The sequence below is a fragment of the Anomaloglossus baeobatrachus genome, chromosome 4, assembly GCF_048569485.1.
Source record: "Anomaloglossus baeobatrachus isolate aAnoBae1 chromosome 4, aAnoBae1.hap1, whole genome shotgun sequence".
Lineage (NCBI taxonomy): Eukaryota > Metazoa > Chordata > Amphibia > Anura > Aromobatidae > Anomaloglossus > Anomaloglossus baeobatrachus.
Genome location: NC_134356.1, coordinates 628,235,823 through 628,261,332, shown reverse-complemented (window position 1 = coordinate 628,261,332; position 25,510 = coordinate 628,235,823). Strand labels below are relative to the sequence as shown.

At 48.4% G+C, this 25,510-nt stretch overlaps 1 protein-coding gene across 5 annotated transcripts in view; it reads right to left on the bottom strand.

The window, feature by feature from the left end:
* The window catches only part of WIZ (WIZ zinc finger), an 87,852-nt gene that overhangs the window by 5,720 nt on the left and 56,622 nt on the right, over positions 1 to 25,510 (bottom strand). For 2 of the 5 annotated variants that reach the window (XM_075346347.1, XM_075346348.1), the window contains 6 exons: positions 25,125 to 25,250; positions 14,194 to 14,457; positions 13,058 to 13,810; positions 9,801 to 10,154; positions 8,080 to 8,925; positions 6,804 to 7,160 (listed from right to left, as the gene is read on the bottom strand). In XM_075346347.1, coding sequence (XP_075202462.1) covers positions 6,804 to 7,160; positions 8,080 to 8,925; positions 9,801 to 10,154; positions 13,058 to 13,810; positions 14,194 to 14,457; positions 25,125 to 25,250 — 2,700 coding nt within the window. The remainder of the gene's footprint in view (positions 1 to 6,803; positions 7,161 to 8,079; positions 8,926 to 9,800; positions 10,155 to 13,057; positions 13,811 to 14,193; positions 14,458 to 25,124; positions 25,251 to 25,510) is intronic. The other 3 variants (XM_075346350.1, XM_075346349.1, XM_075346351.1) reach the window with 3 other exon arrangements.

Below are 25,510 nucleotides of genomic sequence, written 5' to 3'. Positions count from 1 at the left end.
AACCTTTGGACTGGGGCAAGGACGAGACCTTTCCCTTGGACTGTCTAGTAACTTCATCCAATTGCTCGCCAAACAAACGGTCGCCAGAAAATGGCAAACCGGTTAAGAACTTCTTGGAAGCAGAGCCTGCCTTCCATTCACGTAGCCACATGGCCCTGCAGACTGCCACCGAATTGGTGGATGCTATCGCTGTACAGCTCGCAGAGTCCAGGAACGGCGTTCATGGCGTAGAACGAAAAAACCTACGCCTGAGAAGTGAAGGACACAACCTGCGGGGCAGAGGTATGTGCAACCGCAATAATCTCAGCCAGAGAAGTTGAGATAGCTTGGAGTGCCCTCACGGCTGCGAAGGCTGGAGCAAAAGATGCGACTATGGCTTCATAGATGGATTTCATCATAAGCTTTATTTGCCTGTCAGTGGCATTTGTGAGAGATGGCATCTGCCACTAATACTACGGATCTAGCCGCCAGCATAGCGACTGGAGAATCCACCCTGTGACACTGAGCCCAACCCTTAACAACGTCAGGGGGGAAAAGGGTAACGCGTGTCAATAAGGCGCTTAGTAAGCGCTTGTCCGTAAAGTTCTGTGCTTTTGGACGGCCCCTCTGGAGTTAGAGTGATCGAAACACGCACTCCTGATGAAGTCGGGGAAGGTTCCCAGCGGGCCCGCTTAGCCTATCAGAGGCCGCGGTCCGTGACGGAGTTCTCACCGTGGGATCTGGGTGTTACCCCAGGAGCCCCTTGTTGTACCGACCCAGAGGGACCCGGGAGCGATGAACTCACAGCTCCCTGGCCCTGTGTTATCGGTCTGGACTGCAAGGCTTCCAGTATCTTAGCAGACTCTCTGTCCATAGACTGAGTCCTGGAATGTGAAAGCTACTCAGAGATTTGCTGATTCCAACATGCAAACTCTGTCCCTGTCATCTGTGCAGTGGAAACCGGCGGTACCACCTGGCCGAGGGTCCCACCAGTGCCGGAGGCTCCGGCTGAGTGAGTGCCCTCGGGGCCAAGCATTGTACACAATGAGGGTATGTGGAACCTGCCTGTAATATAGCCGCACAAGAGGTACAGGTTGTAAAATAAGCCAGTACCTTGGCACCCTTTCTCTTTAAGAGCAGACAACAGCATGTCGTCCTCAGAGTAATCAGTGAGGGTATACAGCCAAAAGCAAATAATGCTACCGAACAGTGAGATCATATACCATATAAATAAACATATATATATACACTGCGGCACCAAGGGGGGTCAGCACCTGAAAACTGGTGCCCCACAGTGCTCAGTGAGGGGGAAGGAGGATACCAACGTATGCTCCAGCCCTCCCTGCCGACGTCCAGTTGGCCGTCCCGTCGTTACCCCTGACTGGCAGGCCCGAGAACGGGAGTATATGGTACTAGGCCGCAAGAGCCGGGGACTAAATTTAAAAACGCGGCCGGCAAACATGGCGCGGTCGGCGCGGTAGTCCCAGTCTCACAAACCACTCAGCAACCGCTGCGGCATTTGTAACACAGATGCTGCATGCACCGTCCCTCAGGGGACACAGAGTACCTTATGATGCAGGGCTCTGTCCCTGATGATGTCCAGTCTCCTGTCCGTCAGAATCCCCCAGGGGCTGCGGATGGAGCCCGGTCCCAGTGCATGGCGACCGGTTAGGATCCCCCTCTCCCAGAGCAGTGTTGAGCAGATTCTGAGATCCTCCACCGGCAGAATTATAACAATGGCTGCCGGCGTTCCGAGGGGAGGAGAGAGCCGTGGGCGGAACTGCAAAAGTGCGGGAACCTGGTGGCCCATAGTGATCAGTGAGGGGGGCGGAGGACAGCGAAGTGTGCTCCAGCCCTCACTGTCGGCATCATACCGACCGTCCCGCCTTTCTCCCTGACTGGCAGGCTCAGGGGCGGGAGTTTAACACACTAGGCCGCAAAAGCCGGGGACTAAAGTAAAAACCGCGGCCGACAAACAGGCACGGTCGGCGCGGTAGTCCCAGACAAAAAATCCACACCGCAGTCGCAGCTGCGTCTGAGGCCAAGGTGCTTCATGCACCGTCCCAACGGGGACACAGAGTACCTGTAGATGCAGGGCCATGTCCCTGACGATACTCCGTCTCCTGTCCGGCAGATTCCCCCAGGGACTGCGGAGGGAGCCCGGTCCCAGTGGCTGGATGACCGGTTAGGATCCCACTTCCCCAGAGCCCCTAAGGGATGGGGAAGGAAAACGGCATGTGGCTCCTGCCTGTGTACCCGCAATGGGTACCTCAACCTTAACAACACCGCCGACCTGAGTGGGGTGAGAAGGGAGCATGCCGGGGGCCCTGTTAGGGGCCCTCTTTTCTTCCATCCGATATAATCAGCAGCTGCTGCTGACTAAAATGTGGAGCAGTGTGTGCATGTGTGCCTCCTTCAACACAAAGCATAAAACTGATGAGCCCGTGATGCACGGGAGGGTGTATAGCAGAGGGGAGGGGTTACACTTTTTAAAGTGTAATACTTTGTGTGGCCTCCGGAGGCAGAAGCTATACACCCAATTGTCTGGGTCTCCCAATGGAGCGACAAAGAAAAAGATAAATTGTTATTTTGAAGTGATTCCCTATTATTCTGTAATAAATGGGGGGGATTCAGAAATGTTTTATTACATTGTAGTAAATCTTTTTTAAGTGTTATTAGGGGGCCTGAAAAATGTGACCATTTGATTACTTGTATACTGATAATAGTGGTGTACAAGGCCCCTTCACACACCCGTTTATTGCCATCAGTCACAATCCGTCGAAATGTGAAAAAAACCGGATCCAGCGCTGGATCCGTTTTTTTTCTCATTGACTTGTATTAGTGACGGATGACCTCATGTTACTTCTGTCGGCATATGTGACGGAGACCACGTCCATAGTAACGTTTTTTTGAGTGCCTCGAAAAAAAACGGACTGCGACTGATCCGTCGTTTGTTGTAATGGAAGCCTATGGGTGCAGGATTTGTCGTCGGATTCCGTTTTTTATAACCAAGTATGCCCAGAAATGTTGTAAAATCACTGCTGGTCAGGAAAAGAAAAATGGTACGACGGATCAGTTTTAATCTGCGACATATCCGTCGCATCAGTCACAAAACGGATTGTGACTGATGCAAAAAAAACATGATGTGTGAAAGAGGCCTAAGGCGATGAGCATCAGTTTTCTTTGATCGCGGTCTTGTGTGTGTCGAGTAAGCGCAGCCTCGAAGCTGCTCTAGTCACTTCCTCCAATGTAGCTGGGGTGGATTAAAGGGAATCTGACACCAGGTTTTTGCTCCCCCATCTGAGAGCAGCATAATGTAGAGACAGAGACCCTGATTCCAGCGATGTGTCCCTTACTGAGCTGTTTGCTGTCATTTTGATAAAAACATTGTTTTCTCTGCTGCAGATCTAGGTTAGGGCAGAGTCCTACTTGTGTATCGCTTCCTATGCTAGAGCATCAGATGTGATATATTAATGACCCTCGGCTCGGGCTCTGCTGCGAGTGTGAGTTGAGTGTCATGCAACTGTGGTCCGTTCCTGACATCGGATCACAGCTGCGGAGAAGGAGGGACTAATCTACCCATCTCCTCCATTGCCAGCCTGTGCGTTTATCGTGCTGCACTTAGATGACATCCGAGTGCAGTCCGATGTTTCTCTTGCACCCATAGACTTGTATGGGCGCAAGTGATAGACTCGCAGACAACGGCAGCATGCTGTGATTTTTCCCTCACTCCGATTAGGGCTGAGGAAGAACTCGTAGATCTGAGCTGCAGCATTGTCATAAATGAGACCGAGTGCAATGCCAGATTTTCTCACAGTGCACTTGTGCAAGTCATATGCAAGTGTGACTCCGGTCTAAGAGATAAAATCCCGTGATCCCACTGTATTCTTACCCCTCTATAAATCACTTGTAAGGCCACATCTGGAATATGTGATACAATTTTGGGCTGCTCATTTTAAAGAAGGGAATTTTGTTTACTTACCGTAAATTCCTTTTCTTCTAGCTCCTATTGGGAGACCCAGACAATTGGGTGTATAGCTTCTGCCTCCGGAGGCCACACAAAGTATTACACTTTAAAAAGTGTAACCCCTGCCCTCTGCCTATACACCCTCCCGTGCATCACGGGCCCATCAGTTTTGGTGCCAAAGCAGGAAGGAGGAAACTTATAAATTGGTCTAAGGTAAATTCAATCCGAAGGATGTTCGGAGAACTGAAACCATGAACCAAAGAACAATGAACATGAACAACATGTGTACACAAAAAAACAACAGCCCGAAGGGAACAGGGGCGGGTGCTGGGTCTCCCAATAGGAGCTAGAAGAAAAGGAATTTACGGTAAGTAAACAAAATTCCCTTCTTCTTTGTCGCTCCATTGGGAGACCCAGACAATTGGGATGTCCAAAAGCAATCCCTGGGTGGGTAAAAGAATACCTCGATAAAAAGAGCCGAAAAAACGGCCTCTTCTTACAGGTGTGCAACTGCCGCCTGAAGGACTCTCCTACCTAGGGCGGCATCTGCCGAAGCATATGCATGCACCTGATAGTGTTTTGTAAAAATGTGCAGACTCGACCAGGTAGCCGCCTGACACACCTGCCGAGCCGTAGTCTGGTGTCGCAATGCCCAGGACGCACCTACGGCTCTGGTAGAATGGGCTTTCAGCCCTGAAGGAATCGGAAGCCCAGAGGAACGGTAAGCTTCAAGAATCGGTTCCTTGATCCATCTAGCCAAGGTTGACTTGGAAGCCTGCGACCCCTTACGCTGGCAAGCGACAAGGACAAAGAGTGCATCAGAACGGCGCAGGGGCGCCGTGCGAGAAATGTAGAGCCGGAGTGCTCTCACGAGATCTAACAAGTGCAAATCCTTTTCACATTGGTGAACTGGATGAGGGCAAAAAGAAGGTAAGAAGATATCCTGATTAAGATGAAAAGGGGATACCACCTTAGGGAGAAATTCCGGAACCAGACGCAGAACCACCTTGTCCTGGTGGAACACTAGGAAGGGGGCTTTGCATGACAGTGCAGCCAGTTCCGACACTCTCCGAAGTGATGTGACTGCCACTAGGAAGACCACCTTTTGCGAAAGGCGTGAAAGAGAAATCTCTCTCATTGGCTCGAAAGGTGGTTTCTGAAGAGCCGTTAGCACCCTGTTCAGATCCCAAGGTTCTAGCGGACGCTTGTAAGGAGGGACTATGTGACAAACTCCCTGCAGGAACGTGCGGACCTGCGGAAGCCTGGCTAGACGCTTTTGAAAAAACACAGATAGCGCCGATACTTGTCCCTTAAGGGAGCCGAGAGACAAACCCTTTTCCAGTCCGGATTGAAGGAAGGACAGAAAAGTGGGCAAGGCAAATGGCCAGGGAGAAATGCATGTGTGCCTTCTTCAACACAAAGCATAAAAACTGATGGGCCCGTGATGCACGGGAGGGTGTATAGCAGAGGGGAGGGGTTACACTTTTTAAAGTGTAATACTTTGTGTGGCCTCCGGAGGCAGAAGCTATACACCCAATTGTCTGGGTCTCCCAATGGAGCGACAAAGAAAAAGGACATTCAGAAGTTTCACACGCTTAATTGTTAAAGCGCTGTGGAATATGTTGGTGTATAAATGAAATTATTACAAGTCAGTCAGTTGAAAGGCGACGAGCAGATTATTACGTGGTATGGAAGGCTTCCCATATGATGAGCGGTTGGAAAAGTTGGGCTTTTTTTAGCTTATAAATGCCTTTTTTTCTATGTATAAATACATGCGTGGCCAATACAAAGGACTGGCACATGACTTATTCCTTCCAAAGACAATACTAAGCACCAGAGGGCACTCATGTGTGGAGTAAAGGAAGTTCCGGCAGCTAAATAGGAAAGGGTTCTTTACAGTTAGAGCAGTCAGATTGTGGAATGCCCGACCACAAGAGATCGTAATGGCAGACACTATAAGGGTACGTGCACACGATCAGCATTTGCACGCAGCGCCTTTTCCCTTTGTCCAAAACGCTGTGTTGTGGATTTATAATATAGTAATCTCCTGCCCACTGTGCTTTTTTTCTGCGGCATAAAACTGACCTGTGGCGCGGATCACTGAGCCGCGGCGTGTCAAGTTACGCTTGCGGAGATGCGAGTGTTCTCAGCGGGAGAACACAGCGAAAGTCTACAGATACCTAAAACCCGATCGTGGGCACGGACGCTGCGTTCTTCTGCGGAAAACACTCGCTTCTCCGCGGGAGGGATGGATCTAGCAACGCAGTGTCTCCTGATCCCACCCTAACAGCTTTTATAAGGGTCAGGATGGTTTACTCACAAGAAATGGCAATGTGGGTTAATAATGTACTGATAGAGAAGGTAGAACTGGTGGAGAAAGAGTGGACTTAATGGAACTATTGCTTTTTTTCAACTATGTAAGGCATAGCAGATGGTGCCAAGGTTTTTGAGGCCACGTCCACATGTTTGGTATTTGGTGAGGGGTTTTTACCCTCAGTATTTGTAGCCAAAAACCAGGAGTGGGTGATAAATACAGAAGTGGTGACGTGTTTCTATTATACTTTTCCTCTGATTGTTCCTCTCCTGATTTTGGGCTTTCAAATGCTGAGGTAAAAAAAACCTCACCAAATACTGGACGTGTGCACGTGGCGTTAAAGATCATACAATATTGCATACAGCCAACTGCGCCTTCACACTGATCCGGTGGTCTTTTTATTCGCTCCTAGTTTGTCTTATGTTAAAGGAAACAGAAAAACACGACTACCTGGTGTTTGTTACCATGATGTGGTCACTGAGCTCTCCATAGGAGTTGTATACATAAAGGTGAAGGAAAGCACTTATGTTATTATGCACTTACTGTGGCCATGTGCTTCTGATGGCTTTTCGGCTGTGGCTCCCTGTACTGCGACAGTGCGTTCCGCTTCCACCACCTTCCCAGGGATGATGGCCGGACTCTCCCTCTCAGCTGCTACAGGCTTTGGTGATTGTAAAGCGCGCTTAAACTTCTTAGTGTAGGGACGCCCTCCTTGAATATAGCTGAGATAAGCGCCGGCCTTTTGGGGCCGCTGCTTCATCCACTCGCGTAGTGTTTCTATTGGGGATCCATTGACGCACCACTCGGTGACTCCAAACTGACGAAGGTGGGCTCTGGCATGGCTGGCGAGTGCCTTCCGGTTTTCAAAGAAGAGCCCGCAAAGCTCACAGCAGGCTTCCACTGCAGGGAGAAAAGCAGGGAAAAGACCATGAGTTTGAGAGGAAAGAGCCAACCCAAAAAAGACACGAGCCGAACCCAAAAGAGAGACGAGCCGAACCCAAAAGAGAGACGAGCCGAACCCAAAAGAGAGACGAGCCGAACCCAAAAGAGAGACGAGCCGAACCCAAAAGAGAGACGAACCGAACCCAAAAGAGAGACGAGCCGAACCCAAAAGAGAGACGAGCCGAACCCAAAAGAGAGACGAGCCGAACCCAAAAGAGAGACGAGCCGAACCCAAAAGAGAGACGAGCCGAACCCAAAAGAGAGACGAGCCAAACCCAAAAGAGAGACGAGCCGAACCCAAAAGAGAGACGAGCCGAACCCAAAAGAGAGACGAGCCGAACCCAAAAGAGAGACACCCCGAACCCAAAAGAGAGACACCCCGAACCCAAAAGACACACGAACCGAACCCAAAAGAGCCACGAACCGAACCCAAAGGAGAGCCGCGCCGGACCCAAAAGAGACACGAGCCGAACCCAAAAGAGAGACGCCCCAAACCCAAAAGAGACGACACACCCACCCGCCCGAACCCAAAAGAGACACGCCGAACCCAAAAGAGAGACGAGCCGAACCCAAACGAGCCACACGCCGAACCCAAAAGAGACACGCGCCGAACCCAAAAGAGACACGGGCCGAACCCAAAAGAGACACGGGCCGAACCCAAAAGAGAGCCGCGCCGGACCCAAAAGAGACACGAGCCGAACCCAAAAGAGAGACGCCCCGAACCCAAAAGAGACGACGCGCCCCCCTGCAAAAAAGTATGGAAGTTATTAAAAAGAGACACCGTTCCAAAAATGTAAGAAAAAAAATGAACATATGGAAGTTAAAAAGAGAACATCACAAAAAATGTAATACCAAGTTCAGAAAACGTTCTACTTACAGGAGGTCACAGTTTTCTCTGGAGATGCTTTCACCTTCACCTTGAAAGGAAGCTCTGTCTGGATGTACGCTTTTGGTTTGCCATCTGGTGAGTAAACCTTGGGCTTGCCGTCAACATGAATGAAGTGTTTGGGCTTACCATCCCCAAGAAGAAAAGGCTTAGGTCTACCTTCACCTTGTAAAAATGCCTTAGGCTTGTGCTCGCTGTGGACAAAGGCCTTGGGTCTGTGTTCTCCTGTCAAGAAGCTCTTCGGTCTTCCGTCATGAATGAAAGTCTTTGGCCTCCCATCAGCACTTTGCAAAAACGTTTTGGGTCTCCCGTCACTTTGAAGGTAGGTCTTGGGCCTACCGTCTTCTTGAATGTAAGTTTTTGGCCTAGGCTCTCCCTGCATGTAAGACTTAGCCTGATTGCAAGGCTTTGGCTCTATACTCACGTAACCCCTTGGATCAGGCTGTCTTGGTCCGTGGGACAATGGCCTTTTAGCAGGCATTGGAGACAAGAAATTGTTATGGGGGCGTCCATGAGAGGAAACGGACAGATCTCGAGCCATTCCTTGAGCGCCAATCCCAAGGGGAGATAGTCTCTGTGTTGGACTAGGTGGCTCATCATCCCCTCGAGGTTCTTTTTTAATGGTAGACAGTTGTGGCTGCTGCTGCTGCGGCGGCCCTGGTCGCCTTTTGCGTATAATTTCCCGAAGGGTGTCGATAGGAGAGCCGTTCACGTGCCATTCGGTGACGCCCATTTGGCGTAGATGAGAGCGGGCATGGCTAGACAGTCCCTTGCGATTCTCAAAAAACTCATTGCAGAACTCACAGCGGATGTCGCGGGTGGGATCTGCCCGAGAAGCTGGAGGAGAGAAGGAAAAGATGACAATTTAGGAAGAATGACAGTATAAGAAAAAAGAAAAAAAAAAAATGAAACGGAAACTTGAAAAGCAGTTTAATAATGAAAAAGCAAAATGAATAGGATCACACACAAAAAAAGGGAAAAAGGTACATATAGCAATAGCCGAACAGCTCCACTATTCACACAAAGCGGGCAGATTGTCACACGCACACACACATGCGTCCCAAAAGGTGTCCAACCAACGGGAAAAAGTCAGAATTGCTTCAATGGAAAGACAGGACCTTTCCCTAAACATTGTACAACCGGATTGGTACTACTAAAGGGGATATCTGGGCAAATTACAACGTGTAGCACAGACAATTTTTGCAATTTACTAAACTACTACTATAGTCAATAAAATTGGGTATCACCAAGTATGAAATTTTGGTGGTATACCTCGATACAGCCACATTTCTGCTTCTGATTGCTCTGAGAGGGGGGTCAACCAATTCACTACAATTGGCATTATAGACCACGAATGCCTTCAACAATACCCCAAAATACAAGCTATATCAATCAGACGTCACTTCCACTGCATAGTATACAAAGCTAGCCCTCTAAAGATATAAATAAAAATAGAAGAAAAGAAAACCCTAAAAACACTAACTTTCGAGGCATTATAACTCAAAATAGCCATAAAACATACATTTCACCTACAAAAATCTACCCATGGAAAAATGTCTGACCTGGTGCCATTAAACCAAAAAATACGAGCTTGACCCCCAAGTAAAAGGAAAGGATCTTGGACTAAAAGATGAATGCAACAGACAAGATGGGAAGCGATGAAGATGAGGAGCAATGTACATGTAGAGCTTGCGGATCACCGGCCCACTTACACAAGTTCAGAGGTGACAGATCGGCAGGCCACTCGCCGGCCGTGAAGGTGGCATGTTGAGGCTTGCGTTGCATTGTTGGAGACAACCCGCTGAACGGGTGGGGTCTGGAGGGGGAAGAGGGAGGATGACGCGAGAGGAGCTTGTCCGAGGAGTTGGGGCTTCCGATTCTGTTAGCCGATCTGGGGCAGTTCCCTGTGGCCAAGATCTCCCTCAGGGTGTCGATGGGCGAGCCGTTGACATGCCACTCTGTGACGCCCATCTGGCGCAGGTGGGAGCGTGCGTGGCTCGACAGGCCCTTTCGGTTCTCAAAGAACTCGCCGCAGAACTCGCAGCGGACTTCTTCCGAACTTGGGGCTGAGGAAGGAGGGGACGACAAATAAATGACTGCCATAAAAATAGAAAAATAAATAAATAAATAAAAGGGGGCGGCATTGGGTGGTAGTAGTAGGATTTCCACATACTCTGGTGGCTTTGCCTGTGCTAATAAAACATGAGGTCCACAATCATTTACACATTTCTATTAGTCGGGGTCTTACGGTGACAGGAGTGTGAAGTGCCCATATCACCCACGGCCACCTGTCCGGAGCAGAGGGGTTGCACCATGCAGGACCACGAAACACCACAGGTATAAAGATTCAATGGTCAGTAGCAAAGCAAAGCATTAAGTCTCCTCTGCCCCATCAGTAATGCTATACACCAAGAGAAATCAAAGCAAGACAATGTGCAAGCGTAGAAAACCAGGGTGCGCGCCTAAGCCATGCAAAATCAGGAAAAAAAAATCTGATGCTCGAACTGTTGACTTCTACAGTATATCATGGAAGGCTAATCCCCAAAATGTTGTTGCGGCTTAAAGGGTTAAGACTAGACTACCTCACTCAAAACATGGCCATGGCAGCGAATGATTGATTTCCTCAGTAAGGAAATTACGACACGGCACCTACTCACGTGAGGCGGCTGTATGTTTTAGAAATGGACTCCGAGCGATCGTCCCCACTATGGCTCTGAATCATCAGGAAGACCCCCAGATAAGGCTTTAGTGGCTGGGTAGCACCTCCGTGGTGGCGATGTTGAACACCACTTGCCATATGCCACATTTGATGCCTCCAGGGCTGATTGGTGCGGTGGCGGCAATCACTTTGGGAGGGACCCCAATTACTAGGAGGTCCCCTAATACTGGGTCTACACAAAAGTGGACCAATTTACGGGTCCAATGGCAGCCACACTAGCCGAGATTGGTCTAAGCCTTGACTACACCCTGCCTTCTGGAGGAGCGGAGCGAGCTATGGACGCTAACATAAGAGGGGCTCCTGCTCCTTGCAGATCTGGAGTTTTCCCCACAATACAGAGGCTTTTGTATGCTATATCTGCAGGAGGGGGCAAAGCCAAAACATTGCACAGGCAATACAATTAGTTGCAGAAATCAGAAAGTCAGTGTAAGCAGCACACAATATATAAAGCCCATACAGCACACAAGCATAAGTCAGTGCAAAAGCTCCAAAAGCAAAAAAACATGCAGCAAAGAGGGAAAAAAGCTACAGAGATTAATAATCCCACTGCAAAGGTTACAAAGTACAGGTGTTACAGTGCTGCGCTGTATGCAGGAATGCTATTTATTGCTGGTTCAGTGGTGATATACTGTATATACAGAGTATTTAGAATAACAGTAATAATTAACAAGCATTAGTGCCATTGCCCTAACTACCACTACCATTAGCTTTAATGGTGTGAAATATCAAAACCATCATTACTTGCCCCCTCCCCCCCGCTGACAGCCCTAGTCATGAGTTAACGTCACCACAGGTCCACAACAGGTGGCGGGGCGGCAGCAGCACTGGAGCGGCCGGGGGCCAGGAATGATGATTTGTGTATTTTTTTCTTTTCTGATAAATCATGCCTTTGCACGAATGAGAAGTCACCTCTTTAAAGAGGACCAACCACCAGGATTTTCCTATATACACTAAAGCCAGTGCGGTGCGATCATGCTGATTCTATACATACCTTTAGTTGTGAGATCGGATGTATAGTTTCGGAAATACACGCAAGTAAAGCTTGTGAAATGCACTGTTACTTGATTGACAGCAGCTACAGAATAGCTAATAAGTGTGTCGGATTTTGCTAGTTATTCCCGCCCCTGTCTGCTGCCTGTCCTCCCTCCCTCCTTGCACTGTAATGACAGGGACAGGGGGAGGAAGGACAGAGAGGCAGGAATAACTAGAAAAAAAAACCCGACCCACCTATTAATCAAGTAACAATGCATTTCACAAACTTTACTTGCCTGTATTTCAGAAACTATACATCCGATCTCACAACTAAAGGTATGTATAGAATCAGCATGATAGCACCAGTATAGCACTGGCTTTAGTGTATATAGGAAAATCCTGGTGGTTGGTTCTCTTTAATTTTTATGAAAACTGTTCCTTTATATACTGATTACTACGACCATGACTGAAGATCTCGCCATACATGTGTGTGGATTTCGGCATAGTGCAATCAGATGAATGACACTATTACTAAAGCTTCTGTTATATATGCATGTACCCTATTGGACATGAAACAGTCCTGGCGTCTACAGATGTCTTTGTGCCTCACTACAATAGACGATATCTGTCACATACTGGAGGCAGCTACCTCCGCGCTTACAAGGTTTTTAGACCATAGCGATCTCAATAGGAGGCAGCCAGAACCTCCTTACTGGTGGGGATCCAACTGTCCGAACCCCACGATGCCAGGATCAGCGAGGCTCCCAGAGGCTGAGCTGCCCTGATTTGATTCGTTTGGGCCATAACCAACATAGTCCTACTCATGCCCCACTGTGCACCTCTACCCCGCCAATGAGAAATAAACTCAAGTCTGATGAAAGCCTGTACTCCAGTTCCTTCAGCTAAAGAGAGACCCATTACTCATCTAAAACAGCGCCCACCATGATGCCCAATGGGCGTATGATTTTCAAACCAAATTGAGCAGCCATTGGGCATCACAGAGGGTGGCGGTTCGGACTCAGTCAAAGGTAGCATCACCCTAAAAAATAAGCAAACATAGTGAGTGCATGTACGTCAAATAACTCAAGGGCCAAAGGATTACTCAACACGTGTGGATGTTCTCCTGTCTCCCCCCAAGAATGATGCCCATAAACTAAACTCATGCACTGAAGGACTCTCGCACCCTGCCCCATCATCCCCAACACCATTTCTGACCCCATTAATTGCGCCTTTCCTACTCTCTTTCCTGATGCATTAGGCAGATAGTGTTATACTTACATAAATTAAGCGGAGTCGACACATTTTTTGGTGACCAGTAAGCCTCCATGGTGGGTGGAGGAGACATCTTCAGCTTTTTTGTTGGTGGAGTATGAGATGAAGATGGCCTTTGATGAGCGAGCCCAAGGATTGAGGGCTTGGGTTGGTGAGATGACCCCATCTTGCGTATCAGGTCTGGTTTAACATGGGAGCCTCCAGAATCCACTAGTTTGGGACGGGGACCAACACCAGAAGACAGAATGTGGGGGGCACCAGCTTCTACAATTTTAATATGGGTGCTGCTTCCTGACCCACTGGGACATTTGAAGTGTGCCGAAGTCTCTATGGGTCCTGTGCTGTCAGATAATTTCAGGCTGCTCTCTGCCAGCACAGAACGAGGAGGACTGTCATCCGACACCTCACTGGAGGCATCATCATTCCCTTTGTTGGACCTCTCAGCCCTGTTGGCGAGAAGGTTGGCTTTCTCTTTTGACGGGCTTTGCTTGGTGTCAGGTTCTTTGGATGTGCCGTCAGCAGAAGCTGTGGTAGGACCGTCGTCGTCATCATCCGGTATGTGCCCAGACAGTCTCTTCTTAAACTCTTCGTTCTTGACTAGAGAGTTGAGAGCCGCAATGGGGGAGCCTTTCGCCTCCGCGTCGTTCACTCCCAAGTGGCGCAAGTGAGCGCGGGCATGGCTGGATAAGCCCTTTCGAGTCTCAAACCAAGCACCACAAAACTGACAGTCATTTTCTCTGTTGGTTTCACCTTCTACAGCTGTGAAATGAAAAGGAATGACACAGGAACGGGGAGAGAGAAAAAAAAAAAAAAAAACAAAAAGACAACACACAACGAAATGAGGAAATGGGTGAGTAATGAAAGATGATGCATGGAAAGTGTATATACACACACAAAGAATTAAAAAAAATAAAAAATAAAGTATTTATGGATGGAAGGAAATAATCAGCGGAGGTAACATGCAACAGGAGAGATGACGAGAGAGGATGGAAACAAGGAAAGAAGAAAGGAATGAAGTAAGAAAGGGGCAAGATAGGCTGCATAGTACAAGAGGTGCCTGCATCAACCCACCCAAAAGCCCTGAAAATAAAAGACTGACGTCCCTTCCCTTGTGGCCAAAGTGGCCCCCCGACACCACTCACTCAGATTCAGAGGCCCGTCCTCCTCCCCCCATGGGGTTTTGGGGGATCCCGGATGGGGGCTGGCCACCTTCTTGGCCCCCAATAAACTCTCGTCTTTCGGCAGCTTGCTCTGCTTAGCCAGCTCATTCAGCAGGTCAATAGGCGCCCCACTGCTCTCCGACTCTGGCACCCCCAGGTGCCGCAGGTGGGAGCGTGCGTGGCTGGATAGGCCCTTCCGGGTCTCGAAGCATGCTCCACATAGCTCGCACGTAGTGGAACCAGGGCCTGGCAGGGGTACCAATCACAAACTCAATTACTAAAGAGGGCATGAATTAGGAAAAAAGGACCCAAGTTCTAAGCAATCCTGCGACTAGTGCGAGGCATTAATTACGCTACAAGCCATGCTCAACAATCCACAATATGATGACGTCTTAGGAGCCGTTCATGCATCTGTACCTAGCACCTTGTACTATAGCACTCGTCTCCTCTAAAGCCCTCCAAAATTCATGCATTGCTGTATGTTACAGGAGTACAAGATGGACAACTTGCTTGACACGGATGGGTCCTGGGAGCCCTGGGTCCTATATACCACGCGTAAAAGGGGAATTTACAAGGAAAGATCATTGAGAATGAGAGTTAAAGGGAATCTGTCAGCAGGTTTTTGCTATGGAAGCTGAAGCCAGCATGGTGCAAGGGCTAACACAGAAAGCTCAGGCATGCCTGTCTTGTCACAGTCTGATATTTTGCTTATTTGCTATGCTTTGTTTAAGTAGCAGGACCCTTATAACAGGACTAGATACTTACCTGCAGCCAGTCCAAAACGCCCCCTACTGTGATGAGACGCCTCACTGTCAATGTACAAGCTCTACCGAGACCTTTGTGTGGGTGGGACAACCCTCTGGACTCTGCTACACGACTAAACCTAAAAATTCTGATTGTGTCAGAACAGCACCAGCCAGTAATCTAAGGCGGGCTTTGCACGTTGCGACATCGCAAGCCGATGCTGCGATGTCGCACGCGATAGTCCCCTCCCCTGTCGCAGCTGCGATATCTTGTGATAGCTGGCGTAGCGATAATTATTACTACGCCAGCTTCACATGCACTCACCTGCCCTGCGACCGTTGCTCTGGCCGGCGACCCGCCTCCTTCCTAAGGGGGCGGGTCGTGCGGCGTCACAGCGACGTCACACGGCAGGCGGCCAATGGCGGCGGCGATGAGCAGGATGTAAACATCAGGCCCACCTCCTTCCTTCCGTATAGCCACTGGCGGCAGGTAAGGAGATGTTCCTCGCTCCTGCGGCTTCTCACACAGCGATGTGTGCTGCCGCAGGAACAAGGAACTACATCGTACCTGTCGCGGCACCGGCATTATGGAAATGTCGGAGCCTGCACCGATGATACGATAACGACGCTTTTGCGCTCGTTCATCGTATCATCTAGGATTTACACACTACGACATCGCAAGTGATGCCGGATGTGCGTCACTTTCGACTTGACCCCACCGACATCGCGCCTGCGATGTCGTAGTGTGCAAAGCCGCCCTAAGTGATACATCGTTGGATTCAGGATCTCTTTGCCTACAATATGCTGATCTCAGATGAGGTAGCCAAATCTGCTGACAGATTCCCTTTAACATCATTATCTTGCCGTGTAAACAGGCTGCTGAGGACCTGATGAAAGAGCAAATTGTTCATTCATGGGTGAATTTATCTTTTGGGCACCGTAATAAAAACAAAACAAAAAAAAACAAACATGTGCACTGTCTGATCTAAAATAGATCTAGTAGATTGCTCAGTGCACACTCTTTACTTGGGTCTGCTTGAGTAAACAGGTAAAATGGAGCGCTACCCGCTAAAGGTTTAATGATCGGCGATCGTATTGTGCCGCCGGTAGGTCCGTGTAAACGCACCCTTAGGAAGAAATAGCCTAATTTCCTCGGCAGTCTATGGACATGTGATATTTAGTGATGAGCGGCAGTGCTTGCCCCTGCTCGTTATCCGATCGAGCATCCTGGTGCTGGGTCAACTCGAGTTTAAAAATGCTGGAGTTTCACACTGTGTACCACTATACTCAGTACTACAGTCACGCCCGAGCACCACAATGCTCAATCAAGTAACGAGCATGCTCGCCCATTACTAGTGAACTTACTTCTTACGGGTTATTAAAGTCACTGTACATTCAAACCTAAAGCTCACCCCCATCCGGATATCCAAGTAGCATGAATTATGGAGAAAATAATAATGATACTAATATGCATGCAGAAGTCAGCGCTTACATAGCTAGATACACACAACACATTTCCCTTATATTCCATTATTGCCACTCTGCTAATGACATTAAAACATGAGTAATAATGAACTTTTGTCGAATTATTGAATTTTGTGAGCTCCACATTACGTGTGTATAAAGACTCCCCGGCTACTGACAATATCCCAGGTGCTGTGACCCACTACCCGACGCACGTTTCGCTTTTCTGCGTCTTCTGGGGGTATCTTAACAGGAGGAATAGGTGCCTAGTTATGTATTTGAGGCGCTTGGTAACCGTAAACGTCACGTGCCTTCCTTCAATGAACCTTGGATATTATCAGCTAATAAGGGTATGCCAGGTCATGAGTATGATCTTATGACGTGGCTTTCCCTCATTGGCTGATAATATCAAAGATTCATTAAATGATGGGATGTGAGGTGTATGGTTCCTATTGGCTCCATACATAACTAAGCAACCATTCCTGCTGTTAAGACAAGCCCCTAGAACAAGCAGAAAAGCGAAATATGCGTCGGGATTGCGAGTCAAAGCACCTGGGATATCCTCAATAGTGGTGAGTCTTTATAGTAATGTGGAACTCACAGAAATCAATTAGACAATAGTTTCTTATTACACACATTTTAATGTTATTAGCAGAGTTTAAATAAAGGAATATAAGGAAAACGTTTTGTATGTATCTAGCTATGTAAGCACTGACTTCTGCATTATCATCATTTTCTATAAAATTCATGCTACTGCGAGTTTATACTTCATATAACCAGATTCTGGACATGTTCCCTAGTGAGGCACCCATGTTTTTTTATTTTGTCAAATATTTTTTTAATATTACTAATAGTTTTTTGTATGAGATATAGGACCTTTATTTCTCTCTGTTGGTTTAGGATATTGAAAAGAGCTATGCATGGTTGATTAATATCTATTTAGGACACTACTAATGACTTGTGTTAGATTTAGTAAATACTTGCAAATGGGAGTTAAACTACGGCTGGATATTCCTGTTCTGCCACTTGGTAAGCCCCAGGTTACTCCCCACGTTACACACAGGCATTGTACAATTAATATTGACAATTTGAAGAATATATATATATATATATATATATATTATAAAATGACAAACCCCAAGTCACACTAGCCCAAAGCACAGGTGGCTTATTTCTAAAACCCTCCACAAGGTCTGAGAATTAACCTATAACCAATACTGCTAGGGTTATGTTCACACGGGACAAATGATCTGCAGTTTTTCCTATCTGGGCAGAAAATCTGCAGGAGAAGACGACTTGTGGTGAACATTTTACATTGCAGAGTTTACAAGAAAAATGTGAGTTTCGGAGGATTTCACTCTTTGCGATGTATAGTATGGCGTCTGCACGTGTGAACATGGCCTAACAATTGGAATATGCTACATTATACATATCCACTGTGCAAAACTTCTACCTGGATCAAGTTATAATAAAGGTACGTCCGGCAGCCGAAACTGCACCCACCATGATGGCCATTTGGTTTCACGCCTGTTTGGTCACTGGCCTGGCAGCGAAACTTTGGGTGTCAAGAGACCACGATGACAGTCCCTACTCTAAGGGCAAGGGGACTGCAACATGCTTGTTAAGCAGTCACTTGACTTTATAAAGGAGGGGCAACTGGTACACACCCCCCCCCCCAAAAAAAAAAGTGTGGATGATTGTAATGGTGCAATGGTCACATGATTGAGCAGGTAAAACACTTGGTTTCCCCACAAAATCAAGTAATTGTTTGTTAAAGAACCATAAAATTGTTGATTTTGGGATCGTCCTCCTTATCCTAAGCACCTATCCTGAAGGCCGCTTTACACGCAGCGACAATCGCTAGCGATCGCACCCGCCCTCGTCGTTTGTGTGTCACGGGCAAATCGCTGCCCGTGGCGAACAATATCGCTTGGATGCGTCCCACGTACTTACCTTTCCTAACGACGTCGCTGTGGCCGGCGAACAAACTCTTGTCTAAGGGGGAGGTTTGTGCGGCGTCACAGTGACGTCACACAGCGGGCCACCCATAGAAGGGGAGGGGCGGAGGGCAGCCTCATTAACGTCACGCCCACCTCGTTGCAGGAGGACGCAGGAACGCTGTTGTTCGTCGTTGCCGGGGTGTCACACGTAGCGATGTGTGCTGCCTCAGGAACGACGAACAACCTGCGTACCAAACGAGCAACGATATTTGGGAAATGAACGACGTGTCAACGATCAACGATTTTGGTAAGTATTCGGATCGTTAGCGGTCGCTCGTAGGTGTCACACGCAACGACGTCGCAAACGAGGCCGGATGTGCGTCACGAATTCCGTGACCCCAGCGATATCGTTGCGTGTAACGGGGCCTTAAGCGTAAAGTTGGCCGGACTGTCGATGTTGACTTTTTCAGTTGACTGGCTAATGTGTATGGAGGCGCCGGCCTACTGATGGTTGGGGGAGATGGTGATCACACATGTCCGATTTCGGCCTGCTGATCACATTGCTCTCCCGGAGATAAGCCACCACCAGACACATCGGAGAGAGTCGGCTGCAATGGCTGTCTGTTGAATGATCGGCTGAAGCAACATTTGGCCGCCGACAGCCATCTATCTAATGTGTATGGCCGGTGTATAAGACAAATGCGGTTATTGGGAGCTGGGGAGGGAGACCAACTCCGGTTATGTCCCCGAATTTGTAAATAGATCAGCGAACACTATTAGGATATTTATTTTTTAAGTAAAAAGCAAGAAGAGACCGAGCAAAGCTCTGCGACCTCACAGTTACACATACAGCGGCGTGTAAAAGTTTGGGCACCCCTGGTCAAAATTACTGTTATTGTGAACAGTTAAGCAAGTTGAAGATGAAAAGATCTCTAAAAGGCTTAAAAAGTTAAATTGTGGTTTTCATCTTTTACATTTTAAAATTGAAAATGGACTATTTGTTTAGGATCATTATCCATTTGTAGAAGCCATCCTCTTTTCAGGTTCAGCTTTTTTACAGATGGAGTTATTTTTGCATCAAGAATTTGTTGAAATTTCATTGAATCCATTCTTCCCTCGTGCCATTGGCTGCAACACAACCCCGAAGCATGATTGATCCACCCCATTGCTTAATGGTTGGCAAGATGTTCTTTTCCTGACATTCGGTGCCCTTTTTCTCCACACATACATATGATCATTGCGCCATGAACACAGCGGGTCCTGACTTGCAAGGCTGCGTGTCTCCTCCGCAAGAGCCCACAGCCACTCGTGCCCATGATCAGGGTTCGGTGCATTGTGGTCTCTGTTCCCCCTACGGAGGACACTTGCGCCTCCGCAGCAAAGAATTGACATGCTTGCAGCTTAGAAAGCCGCACTGCAGGGCAGTTTTTCAGCTGCAGGCCATATATGCACAATAGGCACGAGATTTCTAGAATTCCCATCCACTGTGCTTGTACTGTACAACGCAGTGTTTTGGACTCAGCTGAAACATACTGTGTCCAAAATGCTACAAACACTGCTCATGGGCACGTACCCCAAGAATTCTATTTTAACCTCATAGTTCCACAGGACTGGTTTCCAAAATGCATCGGGCTTGTTAAGGCTGCTTTCACACATCCGGTTTTTCCTGTGCGGCACAATCCAGCAATTTGCAGAAAAAACGCAACCGTTTTTTTTTTGCCGCCGGTTGCGTTTTTTTTGCATAGACTTACATTAGTGCCGTATTGTGCCACATGGGATTGCGTTCCGTCCGGTTTTTTCAATGCATGCCTATGGATGCCAGATGCGGCGCGATGCGGAAAACAACGCATCCGGCCGCCGCATGTGGTTTCTTCCACTGCGCATGCTCAGTAGCATGCTGCAACCGGAAAAAAACGGGCGGGCCGCATGTAAAAACTTATGCAAAGGATGAGGTGTTTTCGCCACATCCGTTGCATAGATTTCACAGCCGGATTGAGCCGCACTGCTCAAACCGGATGTGTGAAAGTAGCCTAATTCTGACCCAAGGTGCCCAAACTTTTACATGACACTGTAGCCAAGTGGAAACTCCAGACTAAATTACAGCCTAAATTACACTGATGATTTTCTTTTTTACATGCATCATTAAAAATAAAATCTTTATAATTCTTATAACTTGCCATTAATCCCTTGTGAGATCTCAAGCTATACAATGGAAAATACAAAAAAAACCCTTGAAGCTATGCACTGATCAAAACTGGAGTAACAAAACAAAAGGCCCTTAGGAAAAAAAAAAAAAAATGCACTTTTAAAAAAACTTTTGATATTTAAAAACGTTTGCTTGGACCCCCCCAACAGCTTGCTAAATTTGAGACGTCTGCTCTTCTCCTATTGAGCACTGGAGTGCTCAAGGTGAGCACTTCAGTGTCCTTTTATCAGTGATTGGTGAGGGTCTCAGCACTGGGAAATACACCCCCCCCACCCCCCAAAATCGATCAAGACTGCAGATGGGTCACTGAAGTTTCAGAAGTTTTCTGGCAGTTTTACACTGAGGTATTACCACCCCCCACCCCCTCCTGCAGTGATGGAAAAGCTGTCAACAATTTGTGATGGAAAAACTAAAAGTGGGGTATTCAGTAAGACAAGGGCAGGTGTATATGTGGGGGTTAAAAAGAAGCAAAATAAATGAGAAACAAGAGATTATCTTAAAGGGGTGGTGACGGGTTTGGAAGTTGATCCATATCTTTGGTTTAGGGGGATAAGTTCCTGATAGCTGGGACCCCACAACGATCCCCAGATGCAAGTATGAATGCAGCCGAGGGCGATCATGTGTGCTGCCGCTCCATTAATGGGATTCCCAGAAGGAGTGGCGCGGCGGTGCACACAATTGGCCTTGGCTGCATACACACCAGACTCTTCAGAGGCCTGCTTCTTGGGATCGGGTGGGGGCGGGACACAACAGTCTTCTCCTCAGCGATCAGGAAGTTATCACCTATGCCACTGATGGGGAATAACTTCCAAACTTGAGACACCCTTTTACCCAATGTCATGTATTTTAACTAGGGAGAAAGACACAAAAAGAGTTACACTTGCATATATTATAATAGTATTCAATAAGTGTCTGCTCCTACGGGTCTACACAATCTGACCACTGATATAGGCCATATGTGGGACACTTGAGTCCACCGACTTCAACTGTGGCCCAAAGCCTCACAAGACCTCGAGAGAGAGAGAGAGCCTCACAAGACCTCGAGAGAGAGAGAGAGCCTCACAAGACCTCGAGAGAGAGCGAGCCTCACAAGACCTCGAGAGAGAGCCTCACAAGACCTCGAGAGAGAGAGCCTCACAAGACCTCGAGAGAGAGAGCCTCACAAGACCTCGAGAGAGAGAGAGAGCCTCACAAGACCTCGAGAGAGAGAGAGAGAGCCTCACAAGACCTCGAGAGAGAGAGCGCCTCACAAGACCGAGAGAGAGAGAGAGAGCCTCACAAGACCTCGAGAGAGAGAGAGAGAGCCTCACAAGACCTCGAGAGAGAGAGAGAGCCTCACAAGACCTCGAGAGAGAGAGAGAGCGCCTCACAAGACCTCGAGAGAGAGAGAGAGATCCTCACAAGACCTCGAGAGAGAGAGAGCCTCACAAGACCTCGAGAGAGAGAGAGAGAGCCTCACAAGACCTCGAGAGAGAGAGATCCTCACAAGACCTCGAGAGAGAGAGATCCTCACAAGACCTCGAGAGAGAGAGAGCCTCACAAGACCTCGAGAGAGAGAGAGAGAGAGCCTCACAAGACCTCGAGAGAGAGAGAGAGAGCCTCACAAGACCTCGAGAGAGAGAGAGCCTCACAAGACCTCGAGAGAGAGAGAGAGAGAGCCTCACAAGACCTCGAGAGAGAGAGAGAGAGCCTCACAAGACCTCGAGAGAGAGAGAGCCTCACAAGACCTCGAGAGAGAGAGAGAGAGCCTCACAAGACCTCGAGAGAGAGAGAGAGAGCCTCACAAGACCTCGAGAGAGAGAGAGAGAGAGAGCCTCACAAGACCTCGAGAGAGAGAGAGAGAGAGAGCCTCACAAGACCTCGAGAGAGAGAGAGAGAGAGAGCCTCACAAGACCTCGAGAGAGAGAGAGAGCCTCACAAGACCTCGAGAGAGAGAGAGAGAGCCTCACAAGACCTCGAGAGAGAGAGAGAGAGCCTCACAAGACCTCGAGAGAGAGAGAGCCTCACAAGACCTCGAGAGAGAGAGAGCCTCACAAGACCTCGAGAGAGAGAGAGCCTCAAGACCTCGAGAGAGAGAGAGCCTCACAAAACCTCGAGAGAGAGAGAGCCTCACAAAACCTCGAGAGAGAGAGAGCCTCACAAAACCTCGAGAGAGAGAGAGCCTCACAAGACCTCGAGAGAGAGAGAGCCTCACAAGACCTCGAGAGAGAGAGAGAGAGCCTCACAAGACCTCGAGAGAGAGAGAGAGCCTCACAAGACCTCGAGAGAGAGAGAGAGCCTCACAAGACCTCGAGAGAGAGAGAGAGCCTCACAAGACCTCGAGACAGAGAGAGCCTCACAAGACCTCGAGAGAGAGAGAGCCTCACAAGACCTCGAGAGAGAGAGAGCCTCACAAGACCTCGAGAGAGAGAGAGCCTCAAGACCTCGAGAGAGAGAGAGCCTCACAAAACCTCGAGAGAGAGAGAGCCTCACAAAACCTCGAGAGAGAGAGAGCCTCACAAAACCTCGAGAGAGAGAGAGCCTCACAAGACCTCGAGAGAGAGAGAGCCTCACAAGACCTCGAGAGAGAGAGAGAGAGCCTCACAAGACCTCGAGAGAGAGAGAGAGCCTCACAAGACCTCGAGAGAGAGAGAGAGCCTCACAAGACCTCGAGAGAGAGAGAGAGCCTCACAAGACCTCGAGACAGAGAGAGCCTCACAAGACCTCGAGAGAGAGAGAGCCTCACAAGACCTCGAGAGAGAGAGAGCCTCACAAGACCTCGAGAGAGAGAGAGCCTCACAAGACCTCGAGAGAGAGAGAGCCTCACAAGACCTCGAGAGAGAGAGAGCCTCACAAGACCTCGAGAGAGAGAGAGCCTCACAAGACCTCGAGAGAGAGAGAGCCTCACAAGACCTCGAGAGAGAGAGAGCCTCACAAGACCTCGAGAGAGAGAGAGCCTCACAAGACCTCGAGAGAGAGAGAGCCTCACAAGACCTCGAGAGAGAGAGAGCCTCACAAGACCTCGAGAGAGAGAGCCTCACAAGACCTCGAGAGAGAGAGCCTCACAAGACCTCGAGAGAGAGAGCGCCTCACAAGACCTCGAGAGAGAGAGCGCCTCACAAGACCTCGAGAGAGAGAGCGCCTCACAAGACCTCGAGAGAGAGAGCCTCACAAGACCTCGAGAGAGAGAGAGCCTCACAAGACCTCGAGAGAGCCTCAAGACCTCAAGAGAGCCTCCAGACCTCAAGAGAGCCTCAAGACCTCAAGAGAGCCTCAAGACCTCAAGAAAGCCTCATAAAACCTCAAGAAAGCCTCATAAAACCTCAACATCAGATCTCGGGGACAAGTCTTATGATGATATTTCCCACCGATAAGTCTCCAATAAGGTTTGGCACAACAGTCTGCAGTTACCGTATGTGACTGAGAATACTGAATCCTCACAGGGTCCGGTCAGGATTCTCCGATACAGTGATAAGCGGTCCGGTGACTGCAGGTATGTGATGTGACATGCTGACTAGACGTGCGCGGCCTCGCTCATTAATATTGAATTGAGTGAGGATGCGCACATCTAGGTGAAAGATGTCCAGAATTTTGTATATCGCATACTTGTGGCTACATGACCACCAGCTCCTGCAGAAACCTGACCGCATGCACGCTGCGGAGATCACGATTCATACATAGATGACAAATGTCCAAAGTGTAAAGACTGGGCTGAAAAATCCTGCTCATGTTGTGATGCAATTCTGGACTTCCGCTATGTGCCCAAGTGGGTTTTTTTTTTTTGCGTTTATGTGTTTTTCTTTACTTCTTTTAATCAATAAAAGGAAAAATCATCCCAGCAACGTCTATGAGAATTATAGCATGTCAATTGTTTTTGCGTTTATTTCCTGCGCTTCTATAATCCCCTGCAATGCTTTATCACTACAGGGGATTATATCGCAGCACTTCGCCTCACACACTGTGCATACAGCATGGTGTGTGAGGCGCTCTGTAGCTCAGTAACCCGGGGTCATCATTGGGACAAACCAGTTTTACTATGGCAGCGATCGGTCCCTGTGATCGCATTCCAGGGACCCGATCGCCCAGGAGAGGTAAGCTATCCCTCTCCCTACCTTCCAAATGCTGAGATTGTATTGATCGCAGCATTCAGGGGGATAAACTGCCGGGCACCGCTCTGAGCAGAGAAAGACGGATTCCGGCTGTAACTTCAATAGGGGACCCGGTGGCGATCGCGGGGATACAGCGTAGGAGCCCCCGCGGTCGCCATGACTTAAAAATAAAAAAAGCAAAAAAAAAAAAAAGCTCAAAAATGCAAATGAAAAATTGCACAAATGCAATAAAAAAATGCGCATTTTTAATGCCAACACATGCTTTTTTATGTGCAGAAAAGCAGCACATACAGCAACGTGGGCACAATTCTCCACCCAAATATCATTAAATATGAGTAATATAGCAAGAAGTTTATAAACCTAAGATATTTTTGGAGTATTGGTTTGGAGATGCCATAAATGATTCGGGCTAGAAGCAGCGGAGCTACACGGGCCCTACAGCTACACCACACACCACGCAGAGGCCACGTACCTTTAGACTCGTCCGTTTTCTCTCCGCTGTGATCCGATGCCATTTTTCCAGCTCGGCTCTGATCTGGTTTGGAAATTTGTGGTCGTCCCAGATCTAATGGCGAGCCGTCATCCTCATCTGACAAGGCTGAGAAAGGTGTGAGAAGAAGGAGGGGGCAAGGAGAAAACAAAAAAAAAACCAAACAATCCAATTACTGCCAGCAGTGAGGTAGAGTCAGGTAACACGAAAGCAGGAATCAATATTGGAGAGGGGTGTGGGTGGGGGAGGGGGGTTTGCGATTGGCTTTCCACAATTCTTGTCGCTCATGAAAAAAAATACAAAAAATTGTGAATGAAGTGTGACAGTAACACATGGCCCCACACACGGTGCTTTCCCCCTTACACTGG